Here is a 17,107-nt window from a genome sequence, read left to right as displayed (position 1 = left end):
ACAACACTGTTTGAAAAACTTCCCTTTGTATTGCCCACATATAAAGAGTAAGCCAATATCACTGCTGAATAAAATATCTTTTTGACAAACAACCTGCAGACTATTTGTCTGAACACATGATATTTTGGCCAAGCAGAATTCACTGGAGATGAGGGGAAGCAAAGAGGGGAACACTCCTCTCAGGACAGTGTCAAAGCCTAAGTGAACACAAAAGGGGAAGAAGTGAAGTCCCATATACACCAGGAGGGAGAAAAAAAAAAAAGTATTACTCCACCAGAACCATTCACACATTTTCCCCCTAAAACAGCTATACTGGTAGACAGGAAATAGGAAGTGAAATGTGAAAGACTTCTGAATGTACTCAGTATCCATAAGAATCATATACTGGATTTATAACACATAGATACATTTTTTTAAAAAACTACCCAGTTAAAAACAGCGTGTGTGTGGTTTCTGTGTTGGCTGAAGGTTCAAATTCCCTCATGGTTTAACTCCATATTTTTAACTACATCTTAATCCAAATTTCAGTGCAGGAATAAATTTGGTAAACTCTGCAGAGTGTTTTCTGAAATCATTATTTTGTATGACCAGTAGAATTGGATTTATATTTTGCTTTGAAATTAATATAGTCTATGACTATAAATATCAGGTAAGTTACAACATCATGTTTTTACTTATGCTAAACTATCAAGAGTAAGTGCTTTGAGGCAAAAAATGCATGTCTGCCATTTACTACACATTTGTACGTGTCCTAACATAAAAAGGCTTCCAGTTATTTGGCACGCCTACACACAATGTCAATATAAAAGTAAATAATACTGATGTTTTATGGTCTAGGTTTAACACTGGCCTCAAAGGATCTGGACAAGACTGTGTAACACAAAGCCTGTAAAAGACCACTAGCAAGACTCTGAGCTTACAGAAAGTGCATCCTTTCTACCATCAAATCAGTGGCAAGCATTGACTATCAGCTGGCCAAAGCTGACCATTTATATCTAATCTGTAAAAAGAATGTGAACACCCAGGAGAAACATCTGTAGGCTACCTGAAGTTTCTCAGGATTCTTAAATAAGTTAAGAGGTCACAGCTCATAAAGGGCTTTTCAGGAAAAAAAAAAAGTGTACAGCAGGTGTAATGAACCCATTCACCTTACAGCTTGTTTGCATACAGAACATGTTTTTGCACTCCAAACATTCCCTGGTAAAGGCTTTCAGCATCCTCTTTCCATAAGCTGGGCCTCCTTCACAGTGTGGAGTTGATTCCAAAGGCACACCCCCGTCAGCTGAACTGGCTTCTGTACTGTAAAAACAATGTCAGACTGCAACAGCCTGCAAGACATCCATACAAGATGGTATGAAAGGCTGGTCCAGTGCAGCACTAAGGCATATTTAGGCTGTAACCAGATGGTGAGCAGATCAGCCTTCTAACCAATAAAAAGTAAAAAGGTTTATGTACACCAGATACATGATTGAAAGTCCGAAGTCCCGTAGCTCTAAAAGCCCTCATTGCTCAGATAGGAAACACTTTCTGGTAAGACACAGAATATGCTTAGAACCAAGTCCCAAATGACTTGAAAACACCCACTTCATTGATTATTAAACAAAACTAATTTACTTACTGCTTGCCACAAATAAATAAAAAACATGGTTCAGACAGCTATGGACTTGATTTAAAAGGACTTTCTATGGAGATTTTATAAGACAAAAGCTCAGTCCTCTAGGCTTCTTTAGAAATCCTAGCTAAAACTATCTTCATAGACATCAAGTCAGTAATGGACATAAAATGGACTCTTTGCATGGTGTAAGAACCACAGCTAGATTAAAAGATACAGTCCACTACAAAAAGATCTAGCAAAAAGTACCCTCCATGCTAACAGGGCTTTGCAAAACATTTACAACCTGCAACAAATTTTCCCCTTTTTTTTTTTGTTCTTTGCACTCTCCAAGAAGATTAGGAAAAGTTCTGAAAGAGCATATGACTGTTTTTCATCTGTACTGAAGTGACAGTATGATATACCTGATCTTTCTTGCCTTACTTACCATCTGACATGCACTCAGTCCTTCAGTCACATAGCAGCTCAGTTCCAATGTCTGCTCCAGGACAGATGGTCCTCTGGGATTACCATTTATATCCTTTATGCATTAGAATCCTAAAAAATAAGTGAAAAATCTAAGCTTTAACACTATCATATGTCCAAGAATCATCCAGGGCCTTTACACATAACTTTTCTTGAAAAGAAATTCTAAAAGACCATGATGTGACATTCATCCATAAAGGCAGTATCAAGCCACTGATCTGTGGGGTGGGAAAAAGAATGGAAAGGACATGAAGCATATTCCTGTGTTGCTATCGATTCACTTGCTTTTGCTTATTGCCTGTGTACCGGAACTGGGATCTACCCCAAGCCTTCCAGGTGTCCGAAGGGTACGTACCATAAAGTCTTTTAGTATTTAAGGAAAAGGGGACAATCCATAAGCTAAGCTCCCTTAGGAGCCATCTGCTCCATATGGAAAAAGCCTTCAGCTGAAATCAGAATGGCCAATTTCATTAAAATCTGAGAGTGCTTAAAGGTCTCTGAGTACAAGACAGAGACCCTTCCCACTTATTTGAGATGGACTGCTGAATGTGTCATACCTACCACATAGGGGGGCTAACTGAATACATAATTTGGAAATAGTCCATCACAGCCTCAGAGACTGTGTGTCAAACATGCCACTCAAAGCACAGCAAAACCACGCAGGGATGTAGAAAGAAATTCACCTCTAAAACTGCAAGGACTTCTTCCTTCTTTACAAATTCTGCTAAGGGAGGGGCCAGAGATGTGTTCTTTGTCCAGATGATACCGTGCTCTGCCTCCACGGCTTATATGATTTGTCATCTACTTTTAAAGCACCTTGCACTGTGAACATCAGGCCAGTTCATCCACAGTCTCATCCAAAGACCACAGAAACCAATACAACTCTTTCTATTGGTGCCAACATACTTTGCATTACAAGCCCAATCAAGAAGTCTTCTGAAGAACAAGAGTATAAAGGGCTAAATCTTGAAAGAACCTCCCCCTACAGAGGTCCTGTTGAAATCAGAAATCACTCTGTTGAAACAGAGTGTTCATTTCACTAGAAACTGATCTTTCCAGTTTTGAACAGGCTAATAAATCAAAGAGTGCCTAGATACCCAGACACTGTGTCTGACACTGGGACATGAGGTGACCACTGCATATAGATAAGCACACCTGCATGTTAAAGAAAAACATATTTAAAAGCAAGTCACATTCTTAGAAGACATCAGGATACCAGACGACAGCATCCAGGTAAAAGCAAGTCAGCAGAATCACGTGTGAGGCACTCCTCAAAAAAAAATCACCTCAACCAACATAGCACATCTTAGCATTGAGTAATCCTCTGCTACCCAGGACAAGGGAGGATAGTCAAGTGCTCCCTAAGTCAAGGGAAGAAACTTGCTGTAAAGATCTGGACACATGCTATGTCTTTCACTTGTAATACAAACATAGTATGGAGGAACTATGTAGGTCCAAGAATAAGAAACACTGTCTGTGCACACAGTGTGTGTCAAAACATAATCTAAAAGTTATTCTTAAAACCAGAAAAATCAGGCATAAAGCATACAGATGGTATTTATTCTTTTATAGCCACTTAGAAACACCTCTCCCTCCCTCGCAGGAAAAAATGACAGTCAGTTATTTTCAGCTAGATGTTTTTAAGTGTGTTTTCTGATGTATTTGCTTAAATCAATGCTCAAACACAGAAAAGATGTCTTGCAGGCAACTCCTAAGGGGAGCCAACCTTCTTTTACAGAGCAGGTGCCACTCAAAACAATTAACAAGCCCCATAAAAAGACAGTGTGGATAGTTCTGAGTCTACCATCAACACCCCCATTGCTCCTCTGGAACTTCTGGCAATGACATAATCACCAGCTCTGTATAATGGTTCCCAAGAAACAGGTTTTGCAATGCACTCACTCCACTCCAGCGGCATATCCATGAGGTGCAGAACCAAGGAGTAACTGGATTTCATAACTGATTGCCACTGGAAAAAAGGAATTGGTGCCTCTTTACGCACTTCTGAAGGCCAAAGTATATGCCCAAACCACATCAAGCAGTCTAATAGAAGATGCTATGCCTCTGTATACAGCTCTCCTTACGTTAACCTTGCCTTTACACAAAGGACTCCGGTATCTGAACAGGTTGGCCCTGTATATAAAGTATTTCTTCTGTTAAGTGGAAGTGTAATTGACTCTGCATGCTCAGTCCAATGCAAATGGAAGACAACATTGATAAAATTCAAGCAAGAAGTGCTTAGTGCTTTTACACAAGCAGTTTAAGAATGTGTACACATGGTTACTGTGGTTCAGCTGACACAAGGTAACTTGATCACACATTTTAGTTTTTAACATAAAGCTATTTGCAATGACAGCAGCCCCAAATGCTGTTCCTTGACCTTCTTTAGTGCCTGCAGTACAACATATTCAAATGCTGGTATAAAAGGGTTTTCTTTACACACACTGCACACCAAGTGCAGGAACTGGGTATCATGACATTTCCAGAGAGAACAAATGAATAAGAATTAATGATGAAGCTGTAGGCATAAGTCCTGTATCTCTAGATCCTTGTAGCTTCTAGAAAGAAAGAGTTACCTCTTTTTAAGCTATGTACAACTGTTGTAGCCTGCCTGCAGTACAGGTGCCTTGCCAGATTCCACTCTCAATCCCTTTCTCCACACTGCCTCTAAATTCAAACATTCCTCCTCTGCTTGCTCTTTCCCCCACCACACTACTTAGGGACAAGTGTAGTTTTAAACTCTTGAAGGAAGTAAGTCCATCTATTGCCTAACATGCCCCATCTTTCTGTCTCTCCAATAGCAGGTAAACAATCAGAAGAAAATACCACTAAAGCAAAGACAGTTAGGAATCACTCTTGTCTCTGAAAATGTTCAGTCTTATTCTCAATTACCGCGCATCTTGCAGTTATTATCAATACAAAACTGATGTGAAAAAATATTTAGATTTAGTAGCATTTTACACCTACTTTACACTGATATAGAAGAAATATGCTGTCATGTGCCCATGATTATAAGGAAAACCTTGGAGGCAGAGTAGCTTTACAGAAAGCTATTCACCTTAAACAATAATGTAATACAACTGCATAACCTTGCTTTTAAAACTCTTCTGTGTCCTTCGTTATACTGACATGAGCAGCCAAAACTAGTCACAGGAGCACTTAGTCATGTGCATAAGAGCCAGCAAAATCAGGCTCCAAGTTAAGAAAAGATTTCAGCACTTCATTTTGCTCTTTGTGAAACCTCTAGAGGATGTGTCACAGAGGACTGATAAGCAATTGCAAAACTTCTGGTAGCAAGTACTCAGCAGCACATTCAGGCTACTTCATGGAAGCAAGAATTACTTTATCTTGTGCTCTCTATGATCAAAACCCCATGTTTTTAAACTACCATGTTAACTTTTGCTGAAAACACTGGCATAGTCTGCCCAAATGCAAGCAAAAATTGTGCACGCAATTATCTGTATCTACACTTTGGCACTGACAGAGCAGCAAAGCAGGTTAACGTGGAGGAGCATCATCACAGAACAGTAACACAAATCCAGAGGGCAGAACACAAAATGAGAAAATGCTTTATTGCTACTGTTCACTTTTTCCTTGTTCTGGTAAGGATGTAGAATCTATTCCAGAGAACACATTATTCAAGCAATCTGTAGCGATGGTGTGTTGTAAGGTGTTCCCTCACTCCATCTACAACCCCAGATCAGACAAGAGTATTTGCCTGAAAAAGGACTACACAGAGCCACACACACTCCAACTGTTTGTCCTTATACTCCCTTTTCTCCATCTTAAGAATGGACAAACATAAGACAGGGCCAAGCCTCCTGGGACTGAGGAGCAGAAACTTGTTATTAACATAAAAAAGCGTGTACATAATTGGCTTCTGTCTTGGGATCTGAAAACCAAGTTTAATTAACCAGCTGAGTGGAAAGCACAGTGGATATAATGCAGAGTCTCCATGGACGTCTGCCCCAGTCATTCCACACAACCCCTTGTAACTGCTAGTCCACATAATAGCAGGTTTTGCTGGTAAAGATACAGTAACTGGGGTGAGGGATCCAGATGCCAACTTTCACAGAGATCAAGAAAGAAGAAACAAGTGTTTAAAATAGAGACCAATCCATATTACACAGGCTACTAAGTAGTTCTGTAAGGGAAATACAGCTTTGTTGCTTCCTGAACTGCTACAAATTAGTTTGTCATCAGATAGGTGGTCATTCAGGGCTTAAAGAATATTGACAGATTCTGCCACTGTCAATGAGAGAGAGTCCTGGAAAGAGTCTGAAGACTTCTGCCTTTCTCTACCTGCACTCTGGAAGTCTGCTTTCTGAAATATTGCATGCTTATACAACAGTGAAAAGTGTGAAAGACTTGGAAAAAATTTAGCTCCAGGAACAACTGAGGACTGTACATTGAATACTTCATCATCTGGTTGCCAGGCCACAGAACTGTAACTTGGTGGTCTGGGATTTTGTTTTTTGTTCTCAGTGACTCAATTTTTTAAGATTCAGCTCAAGAGATGGTCTCCCATTCTGTGTTTGCGAAGTTCTTAGCTCAGTGGGCCCTTAACATTTCTTGGGAAATGTAAATGAAACTACCATACAAACAACAAACACTTAAGGTTAGCTTCATGTTGCATTTAAGATGATCTAACCTTCCACTGCTGCAGAGAGAGAGGGGTTTGTTTCATTCTGGTCACTCACCTCTATTACATGGTATCCATCTATCTTATCTATCCATGCAAGCAACAAGGCTGCTGCTTCAGCCTACAAAACTGATGGAAAACTAATTAATTTGGGGGGTGGATTAGTCATCGTTGGAGGAGTGAAAAGGGGACCATCTTCAGTGGAAGCTCACTGCTAGATTAAATGCAAAGCTGAACTGCACTCTGCTTAGAGGGATTTACAGAACTTCCCTGGGTGTTCAGCTCAGTAGTATCTGCATGTATGTTTTAAAACTATGGCTAAGCAAGTATCAAACAGAATTCAACTGCTCTGTTACTGCATACTAATTTTTGTCAAAACCTCACAGCAATTTTATCAAAGAAAGAGAGATCAAACCTCAATCAAGGCAGTTAAAATCCAAAACTTCTCAACAGCATTCCCACTGGAAAAAACCTAAGGGTTTTTCCAGTCATTTAAAAAAGTAAACTCAGATAATTACACAACATGCACTGCTATCCTAGTGAATGTTTATGGCAATCACTTGAAATTCTGATGTCACTCACAACAGGTATCAGCTGGTAGTTTTAAAAACTTGATCATATATCAAAAACTATGACCAATATTGTTTTCTGTGCATAGAGAGAAACATCCTGCTCAAGGATCTGAACTTGTATTTAAAAACAAAACACAACATTAAGAATAAAAAGCACCCAGTATGGTTCTGAGACACATATGTGGCTGCATTGCATATTCCCTGCCTACACTGACAGTGTGGGAGCTCTGTTAGTCATCTAATGCGCATATTTGCTTGGCACAATGCCTTTACTTTCTTATGCAGGCAAGAAAGATGATCACCAGTTTATTGTATTTTTACATCTTCATTGCATGTTCACCAGTCAGTATGACCAAGCCTTCCCAATTCAAACTACAAATGGTAAGGAGAGAGACCAGTTCAAAGTGAAGCCCAAAGACTGGAAGGTTGTTAAGCATGTCTGTAAAGACGAGGGTGACATTTCAGATTCATTCTGCTTAGATACAATTTTTGGTGGGACCTAACAAGATGTTTATTTTAAGAATAAGGACCTTTTATCGAATAGAAGCCTAATTTAGCTTTGCTTTCAAGCCCGACACAGATCCTTTTACTATCTTCAAGGGCATTAGGGGTTCTCAGTTTCTTTCTTCAACTGCCCTTCTCTGCCTCCATTCTGGAAGAAGCTGGAACAGAACCTGAATTTAGTTTTCATGTAAGACTGTCATAAGATCTCCCTGCCCAGACTCCAGCAGGATCACACAAATTCCATACTTTTGGCATCCCAATTTCATTTAAATCATACAAAGCACATACAAGAAAGGTGTGCCTTTTTACTGTAATGCTGAGGATGAAATCCGAAGAGAAAGGGAGGGAGGCAGAACTTCCAGATGCCTCATTGTCACTCTTTCAAGGTCTGACTCTGGCCATTTCCCCTCCTAATGGCCCTGGATGCTGCAAATTATTATTTTACCATGAGATACTTCACGTTACAACCTGCTTTGTATAGAATTAACAAAGCACCAATTCAATTTCTTTCTCACACACAAGGGAAGAAGTGCTTTGATGGGAGGTAGCTCATGCTGTTTCTTTGATACCTCGGTGTGAGCCAACTTAACTGACTACTGTATTTATGTCAAGTGTCATGCTGCCCCGCTCCACTGTGGAAACTGGCAAGGCCAGCCTTCAAAAGCAGGCTGTCTGGGACTGTCTTGTAGGACCTCTGCTAATCCCTTCCTAATCCCATAGTGTCTTAGGCAATATGGACTGCCATGTCTCTTCTGCTTTTGCCCTAGATGCGCACAAGCTTGGATTCCTGAGGACTGCAGTGCTCCAAAGCAGTGTGTCTGCTACTCCAAAGAGTAGTGTCTGCAGACTGCATTCTGTGTGTTAGTTCTAGCTGAAGGGAACAGCTTTAGACAAGCAGAAGTTCAGAAGAGGTAAGATCTGGTCTGATCTAGTGGAGCTCTGTCTTTAAATGCTATGATGGTAAGACAGAAGAAATATGTGGGAAGCATCAACAATATTCAACCATCTCAAGTTCATTAGCAATTAATTTAGTGACCTACTAAAGTCTAGCAAAGATGAATCCTGAGAGATTCTGGTCACAGTTACCCTGATGTAAATCTAGATTAACTCCTAGAGAGAACATCAGTCTCCATGACAGCTACTTCAGATTTACATCCAGCTACTCTGAATTTGTGCCCTTGTTTTCACAGCAGTGTGGGAGATCTGTCTCAATACATATAAGCTCTGCTCTCCTGCAGATTCTACAAGGTACACAGTTACACTCCTGTAAAAATCTAACCTCAGTGAAATGAGGAAATAAAATTCTCTGCTCTGATGAAACCTGAGCCTCCCACATAACATACAAAAAACCTGTTACAGAGCCAGCCACTACAAGTGGTCCCAATATCCCCCTTAGCGCTCAGACTTTGGGCAGTAAGGATAATTCCCTCTTGCTGGATTTCATGAAGCAAAATAGCAAGCATCACAGAATCATTAAGGTTGGAAAAGACCTCTAGGATAATCAAGTCCAACCATTTACACAACACTACCATGTCTCCTAAACCATGCCCTGAAGTGCCACGTCTACTTGTCTCTTAAACACCTGCAGGGATGGTGACTCTACCATCTCTCTGGGCAGCCTGTTCCAATGCCTGACCACTCTTTCAATGAAGAAATTTTTCCTAATATCCAGTCTAAATCTCCCCTGACGCAGCTTGAAGCTGTTTCCTCTTGTTCTATCGCTAGTAACCAGGGAGAAGAGACCAACACCCACCTCACTACAGCTTCCTCTCAGGTAGTTGTAGAGAGCGATAAGGTCTCCCCTCAGCCTCCTCTTCTCCAGGATAAACAACCCCAGTTCCCTCAACTGCTCCTCATCAGACTTGCTCTCTACATCCTTCACCAGCTTCGTTGCCCTTCTCTGGACACGCTCCAGCACCTCAATGTCCTTCTTGTACTCAGGGGCCCAAAACTGAACACAGTACTCAAGGTGTGGCCTCAACAGTGCTGAGTACAGGGGCACAATCACTTCCCCCCAGGTCCTCCGCTGGGCAGCTTTCTAGCCACTCTTCCCGAAGCCTGTAGTATTGCATGGGGTTGTTGTGACCCAAGTGCAGGACCCGGCACTTGGCCTTGTTAAATCTCATACAATTGGCCTCAGTCCATCGATCCAGCCCGTCCAGGTCCCCCTGCAGAGCCTTCCTTGAGCAGATCAGCACTACCACGCAACTTGGTGTCATCTGCAAACTTACTAAGGGTGCACTCGATCCCCTTGTCCAGATCATTGATAAAGATATTAAACAGAACTGGCCCCAACACTGAGCCCTGGGGAACCCTGGTCATGACCGGCCACAAACTGGAGTTAACTCTGTTCACCACAACACTCTGGGCTCGGCCCATCCTGCTTAGGACTCTTATGAGTATTAAGATTACCAGATGCTCAGAGTGCACAGTTTTGAGTCCAGTCTCACAAACCTACCAAAATCCCACGTAAGTCTTTCCAAGGACATCTTTCTAAGAGGGTAAAGAGTGGGCAAACACCTCCTGGCCATTAGCACTTCCCCATGTGATATACACTGCAGCTGTATCAAAGGAAATTAGACTATGAAAATGGAGTTATTGTCCTGCCACACAGCCCTTCGCCCATCTACCAATGCTGCTCTGCACTGCATCCCCATGCCTGCATAGCCATCACTCCCCACCCCCCCATTAAGCCAACAGCTGGATTAAAATTATATAACACCCCTTCCCACCCACATGAATCCCAATCCAAATAACGCAGCACTGCTCATTGTTTGTATGCCAAACGTACAAACACACAAACTCTGGGTGAGCCAGAGTACAGGTCATAAGTAGCAAAGAGCAGAAACAGATCACAGGCCACGTAAAAATGCAAGTGCTGTAATTCTGAATTCAATGTATGTCCAGAGAGCTTGTCAAATGGTTTGCATAAACATAATGGAAAGGTACTTATAGCCACTTCTGTTAAATGGCTTAAGTTCACATTAAGAACTTGCACCAAACTCGCTCACATGGGTGTATTTTAAGGAACTATAAATCTTCCCATAGAAGCCTAACTTTGAAAGAATTGGACACATTCCTACCCCCATTCTGCTGCTGCTGATGTTCACACTGCAAATCCTAACTGCCTTACCTAGCCAGTTCCTGCAAAGAATGATACTATCTGAAGGAGCCCAGCATCTGCTTGTTATTCCTTTGTTTCATGCCATAAGTGGGGTTGATAGGGTTACCTAAGATGATCCAGCAAGCTCAGAGCAGTCTTCATGCATTCATAAGGATGTTTCAGAGCTCTATTCGATTTTGGAATATTTTTTCTGCTCTCATGTGCAATTCCACTCTGAAGACTGCTTTGCCATTAAATATTAGTGCAGATTCATGACCTCTCAGCATTGAGACCATCAAAACAGCCTGATCATCTTTTGAGCAAGCATCATACTAGAAAAGCATATGACATGAGCAAAGGTAGCCAAAATTTTCATGGTTCCCAGCATTTGTAGAGTTCAAACAGCATAAGTCAAGAACATCCACAAGTAGAATACACCAAAAGATATATGTCATCACTAAATAAGCTTTTGTGTCTAGTAGTATTCTAAAATTTAGAAAAAGAGTTAAGCTATTTTCATGGTTAACCCTAGGTTGGTTGGGCATTTTTTGAATCTATAAAAATTGCTTGAAAAGGGACAGTTGTTTTAGAGTGAAGTGCTTTAAAGGACCCACTCTCTCTTTCAAACAAAGAAACAAACAAAAAGAAACAGCCAGGTTTTTACAAGAAAGAAGATCTGTTCTCACTGAAGTATTTAAATGAAGTGGCTGGAAAGTACTTGGCAACAAACAACTTGAAAACAAAATGGTAATATTTAGGATGGCACACTTTGAAAGATAATATATAATAGCTAAATAAATACTGATCTTTGTAAAAGATGGCACTTTAGCCAAGCAATTCTACACAAAAGAATTTCTTCCACATAGGTCAGTTTGGCTCTTACAGTTAGACCTCCCCAAAACTATTAAACTTTTATGAACTTGTCTATGGATACAAGTTATGTCATAGTATAGTAGGATGAGTATTTTAGAATAGATATTCCAGAATGAATATGTCCGTACATTAAGTTGTTTAGAAAGTTATTGCACAGTGATGTTATATAGATAACCTGTGAGTAGTACAGAATATTGTAGCATCCCACAAATAAAAACAATACAACATTTTTCTGAGATGAAGCAAAATAATCTAGCCTCCAGATGTAACAAGAACTAAGGAAAACCCACAGCACCCTATAACTCTTATCTCAACCTCCATAAAATTACTGGGCAGAAATAAAGCTAGAATTACACACAAATCTCAGGTGCCTTTTCTGAACCTAACTGACCTTCACCAACAGGCGGGATAGAAATTCAACTGGTTACTGAGGGCTGGGCACGAATAACCTGCTTACTTTCTAGAAGACTGACTGGACACAAAGCAATCTATCTTTGTACCGTTTCTCCAGGATCTCCCCAGCTGACTCATCCTCCTGCCTAAAGTATGGCAGAAGGGTGAAACAATTTTTTTAACAGAGATGAAAGTAAAACAAAGTAAAACGGAACCTCTCACATTATCAGAATCAAAATTACTTTATATACTAGCAAGAGACAGACTAAACCCAAAAGTTGATGTCAATTTGCAAACTGCCATTAAATTTCCAGGAAGCTTATCCACCAAGGAGCATACTGCACCCTAGAGAGTCCTTAATTAATAGTGTGACATTTGCAATAGGCTAGTTAAGGTTGTGTCAGGATTTACATTATAAATCCTTAATTATATGTTAGCAAAACGATCCTGAAACTTACTGAAACACAATATACAGGGTTGTGCTCCAGGAAGACAGACCCTGGGAGGAAGGTGGGGATAAAGTGTTAGTATCAGGGTAGACTGGATTTTGTGTTTTAATTTGAAAATAAAGGGGGAAGGGGTGTGGGGGGTGTGTGTGGAGAGAACACCACAAAACCAAACAAAAAACGAAAACCCCCACAAAAAAACCCAAACCCAACAACAAAAAAAAAGAGGCAAGCTTGGAAACATCTCAAGTTCTAAAAACAGAACATTTCTGGCAGGTATTTAAGACCGTAAATGCCCTTGATTCTAATCTCAGTGGGATGTATGGGTGGCTAGGATCCCCCCAAAGAATGAGGAATTACCAGTGTCTAAATACTCATTTATATTAATGGGCATTAAAGGATGCAGCTGTTTCTGGGGTCTGGAACACAGTCCATATGTACTTATTCTGTTACTCTTGATTTAGAGAGCTTGATCCTGCTTCCATCACAGGGCTGATGCTGTCTACAGTTCAGGGTCAGGAAGACAAGCACTATAACTTCCAAACGTGATGAAATACACAGTAGATATAAGAGCTTTATGCACAGAATATACTTTGCATTAGATGGAGCATTACTCTTCCCATGATGTTTATATGTGGTTTATTTCACAGTATCTTGGCATTGTTTCTTTGATTAGAAAATATGTAGCGTCAAACTTGGAGCTCTAACCCTATCAGCTGGAGCAGAATGCACTGCTCTGACTTCTAATACTTGGAAATGGATTGCAGTAGTGGGGAGGGGAAGCAGCATTAGACAGTGTTAAGATTGTGGACAGAGGCACTTCGTTACCATCCAAGTCTGCAGTAAGTAGTTTCAGTACTAAAGTAAGGCCAGTAAGGTTAAAAGTAAGGATAGTAAGGTCAAAGTAAAGCCACTAAGTGGTTTCACCACCAAATGGAGGCCCATCTGCTGACTGCTTCCTTCCTTCGTTGTCCTGAGGTCCAGACACTGGTGCCCCTAAATGTCCAGTGATACTCCACTCTATATCCTTCAGTATTTCTGTTCACCTGCACAGAGGTGAACGTGTGCCCAAGAACAGCCTTCAGAGTGCCTCACACCTTGGCTGCTGCCAGGTCTGTCCCACCTGTGAACCCCAGACAACTGGCAGTGGGACATGGGAGCATCCTCCTTTTATCCCACCCTATGCATTGTGGTCATCTGTACAGGTGACAGCAAAATGGTATCAGGGCCATGCCACAGCCTCCCCTGCTTGGGCTCTGCCAGCTTAAGATTGATTACCCATGAAAAAAAAAAAAAGCATGTTTCTTCTAGAGTCCAGTGCTGTAGCTCAAAAGGCAGTGGCAGTCTGTTATGACTTTTCTTAGGGAGGAAGCTCTTTTCTTAAAGAGGACCAACTCAGGTCCTAGGCCAGGACTCAGGAGCTCCCCACCCTGTCTGATATAAGACTTTCCAATTAAGACAGTATTGCCTTAATTTTACTTAATTTTATTAAGTATTTGGACACTACAAGCTACAAAACGGCCACCTATTCATGTATGTGAAACATGACCACTCTTGTAGGGCCCGGGTTTGAAAAGCTTATCCATTCACAACAGTAAGACCTTGTATGTTAACAATCAAGACACTCATCCTGACCAGCAATTACTGATTAGATATCATACCATACCTTGCCTTTCACACACTGTTGTCTCCCCAGGGTAAACTATTGTGAGCCTGACCTTCTTGCGTTATTCCTCCCTTTCTACAAACAGGCTGAGTTTATTAGCATGGTAAATTGATCTTAAGAAGGATTCGAACAGAGAGCAGACAATGCTGTAGAAACAAGAAAACTGTTGTCTTTCTACCACTGTACCCAATGGCATCTTCCTGTTTGCTAAATAGCCACCTGCTCTGGTTAAATTTCCGCATTGATGTTGGGGTGCAACACATCACTGAAGGGAGCAGAACCAGTTATCCCAAAAGGATAAATGCAGCACCTCAAACCATCAGTATATCACTACTAAATACCATTTAGCCTATTGCTGCCACAGCCTTAAAAATTAATGAGTTCTCTAGGGAGTATACTGCTCAAAGGAAAGGAAGCTGCTGCCAATACTGTTTTCCTCTCCCTAGCGCCACCTCAAGTCAAAACAGAACAGCAGCTTTTGCCCCCCAGCAGAGTATTAGGACCCTTTCAGACAGAAAAAATACCTATGCTTGTGTGGACTTGAAATTTCACAACCTGCAAGCCACCACCATGTAATCCGATCTTGTCTCCTCCACCATCTGGGGGACTTCTGCAATCAAATTCAATACAAAGAGGAATTAAGCTTCATTTTGGGGTAACTTCTGAAGTTATATTGGTCCCAGTTTTGCAAAGATGCTAAACCTTGCTCAGAAATAATGACCTGCATACAACTAAAGGGAGTGCTTAGTTTCTCCAGCTCTAGCACTGACTTGATTTCTCACTTCCCCTTTTCTGTGCAGCAGTTAAAAACACACTCACAGGCATGATATGGCATATACACAGAGACACAGGTCAGCAAAGTTATTTATGTTAGACCCCTTCTTTAAGGGATTATCTCATGCAAAGGGGAACATCAGTAGATGGGCCTCTGCTGCTGCATCATGTTCCTCAAATGTGAATGCCTGGCAGGTACAGAAGTGGATAGGATCAATCACTCTCTCACCCTTTCCAGCCCTTGCTTTTCATGGCATCACTGCACAAAACAGATGCAAAAAAAAGAAACAGCTTCTTTTGCCTTCCAATCCCTTTGGTAGCCCAAAACCACTCCCTGCACCAAACAGTGTCACTAAGAAACAGTCTGCCAGGAAAAGTTTAGAAATCCTCAAACAAAACGAGTTAAACATTCAAAATTATCATCACTTAACAGCTCCAAAATAATGCAGTAAGAGATTAGCATGGCAGAGCAGCTTTAAAATTTACACTGATCTGAGACCAGTTCTTGAACAACAGGAAAAAAAGTTCTTCTCTAGGACAAAGGACCAATATAATGTAAATCACTATGACTATCTAGCCTGACTTGTTAGCAGGATCTCAGATTTCTGCTTATCTCTAGGCCTGGTAACTTATAAAGCATCACCTCCTAAAATCATGCAGCAACCAAAGAAGAAATTTGGCAATCACAAGAAAGTAGATGCAATGCCTAAGTTCAATATTTCAGGAAATGGCCTAGAAACCTAGACAGATTAGTGTGGCATTTTCCAGGACCATTTTCCAAATACCCGCTATGTTCTCAGAATCAGAGATCATGATGTCCATAGCAATCAGTTGCAAAAGAGGAATAAAAAACCAGAAGCCAATGATTCTTTTATGTATCCTGTAGTGGTGGCCATCAGCTCATACGAGTCCATGATAAAGTCCCTTACAAACAAGGCATGTGTGTGTCTCCCTATTACGGACAGAGGAATTTCAACAGCCAGTCCATTATCTCCTAATAGCATTCTAGGCTAACAGTCTATAATAAACTTGATGCCAAGTATATTGAATGTCACGAAAGCAAAGGTAACAGCAGACACTCCTCAAAAGCTTTTTGTCCAAACCTAAATAAGATCTACAAGTTATCACTGCTGTTACTTGTATCTTAAATACCAGTAACTCTAGAAGACCAGCTCTAGAAGACAGTTATCAACATGTGAAAAATTGTCATTAACTCAAAACTTACTGGAAGTCCCTTTCCCTTCCAAACACACTGAACACCTTGCTTAAGGACAAATACACAACACATTGTAATGAAAGGACTAAAGAAATCACAGGACTACAGCATCATATCCTAACCTATCTCACAGTATTTCCTCAATTCAAAAGCCATAAAACCAGAAAAATTTTTACCCAAAATTCATGTTAGATGGCACATCAGCTACTGTGCTGAAGCAACACTGGTAAATATTAGGAAAAACAAAGTACTAAAATACTTGAAGCAGCTGCGTGCAGTAATTTCTATATAATCTCCCTGGTTCTAGCTACTTATGCATCATTATTTATCTGGGGTGTGTTCATCTTAAGGTCATCACATATTGAACACCTTTGATTTACTTTAGCTGACACAGGTAATTAGTTCTCCAGAGGTTTAGAACTTCTTTCTCATTATTGCTCATATTTTTTTGCCTTGGCTACTTGTTTCTGCTGAAGCACTCGGTTGCCACCAATTTTATGCTTCTCCCAGTTAAGCTGTTCGCTGGATTTACAGGCAACCTACTGCATGCTGCATCTTCAGAAATTATAAATGTAGCCAATTCTATGGCTTCCAGGGAAAAGCTGCTTCTTTCATACTTGGACAACATCAAACAGAAGCTGCTAATCTGAGAGGATGTAGGGGACAGAGAGGGCAGTTTGCACTTCCTTGGTTTGAAGCCTTTGTGGCAGAAGGTTGCTCGGCTCTCTGTGAGAGAAAGAGAAATATATAGCTAGAGGAGATGACACTTGGGCTGGAGAGGCAACAGACACAGATGGAAAGGATGAAAGCCGTGCACAGAGCAGGAGATATTGGTATCAGC

The 17,107-nt window shown here is 40.9% G+C and overlaps 1 protein-coding gene across 22 annotated transcripts in view; it reads right to left on the bottom strand.

The window, feature by feature from the left end:
• The window catches only part of PTPN5 (protein tyrosine phosphatase non-receptor type 5), a 90,241-nt gene that overhangs the window by 62,079 nt on the left and 11,055 nt on the right, over nt 1–17,107 (bottom strand). For 17 of the 22 annotated variants that reach the window (XM_075094612.1, XM_075094624.1, XM_075094617.1 and 14 more), the window contains one exon: nt 2,040–2,149. In XM_075094612.1, coding sequence (XP_074950713.1) covers nt 2,040–2,049 — 10 coding nt within the window. In that variant the 5' untranslated portion in view covers nt 2,050–2,149. Of the gene's footprint in view, nt 1–1,148; nt 1,329–2,039; nt 2,150–2,760; nt 2,870–17,107 lie in introns of those variants that run through there. The other 5 variants (XM_075094619.1, XM_075094618.1, XM_075094620.1 and 2 more) reach the window with 4 other exon arrangements.

Source organism: Phalacrocorax aristotelis, chromosome 5 (genome assembly GCF_949628215.1).
Source record: "Phalacrocorax aristotelis chromosome 5, bGulAri2.1, whole genome shotgun sequence".
In the NCBI taxonomy this organism is placed as follows: domain Eukaryota; kingdom Metazoa; phylum Chordata; class Aves; order Suliformes; family Phalacrocoracidae; genus Phalacrocorax; species Phalacrocorax aristotelis.
Note: the sequence above shows the minus strand (reverse complement) of the source record. Positions and strands in the feature narration are given on the sequence as shown.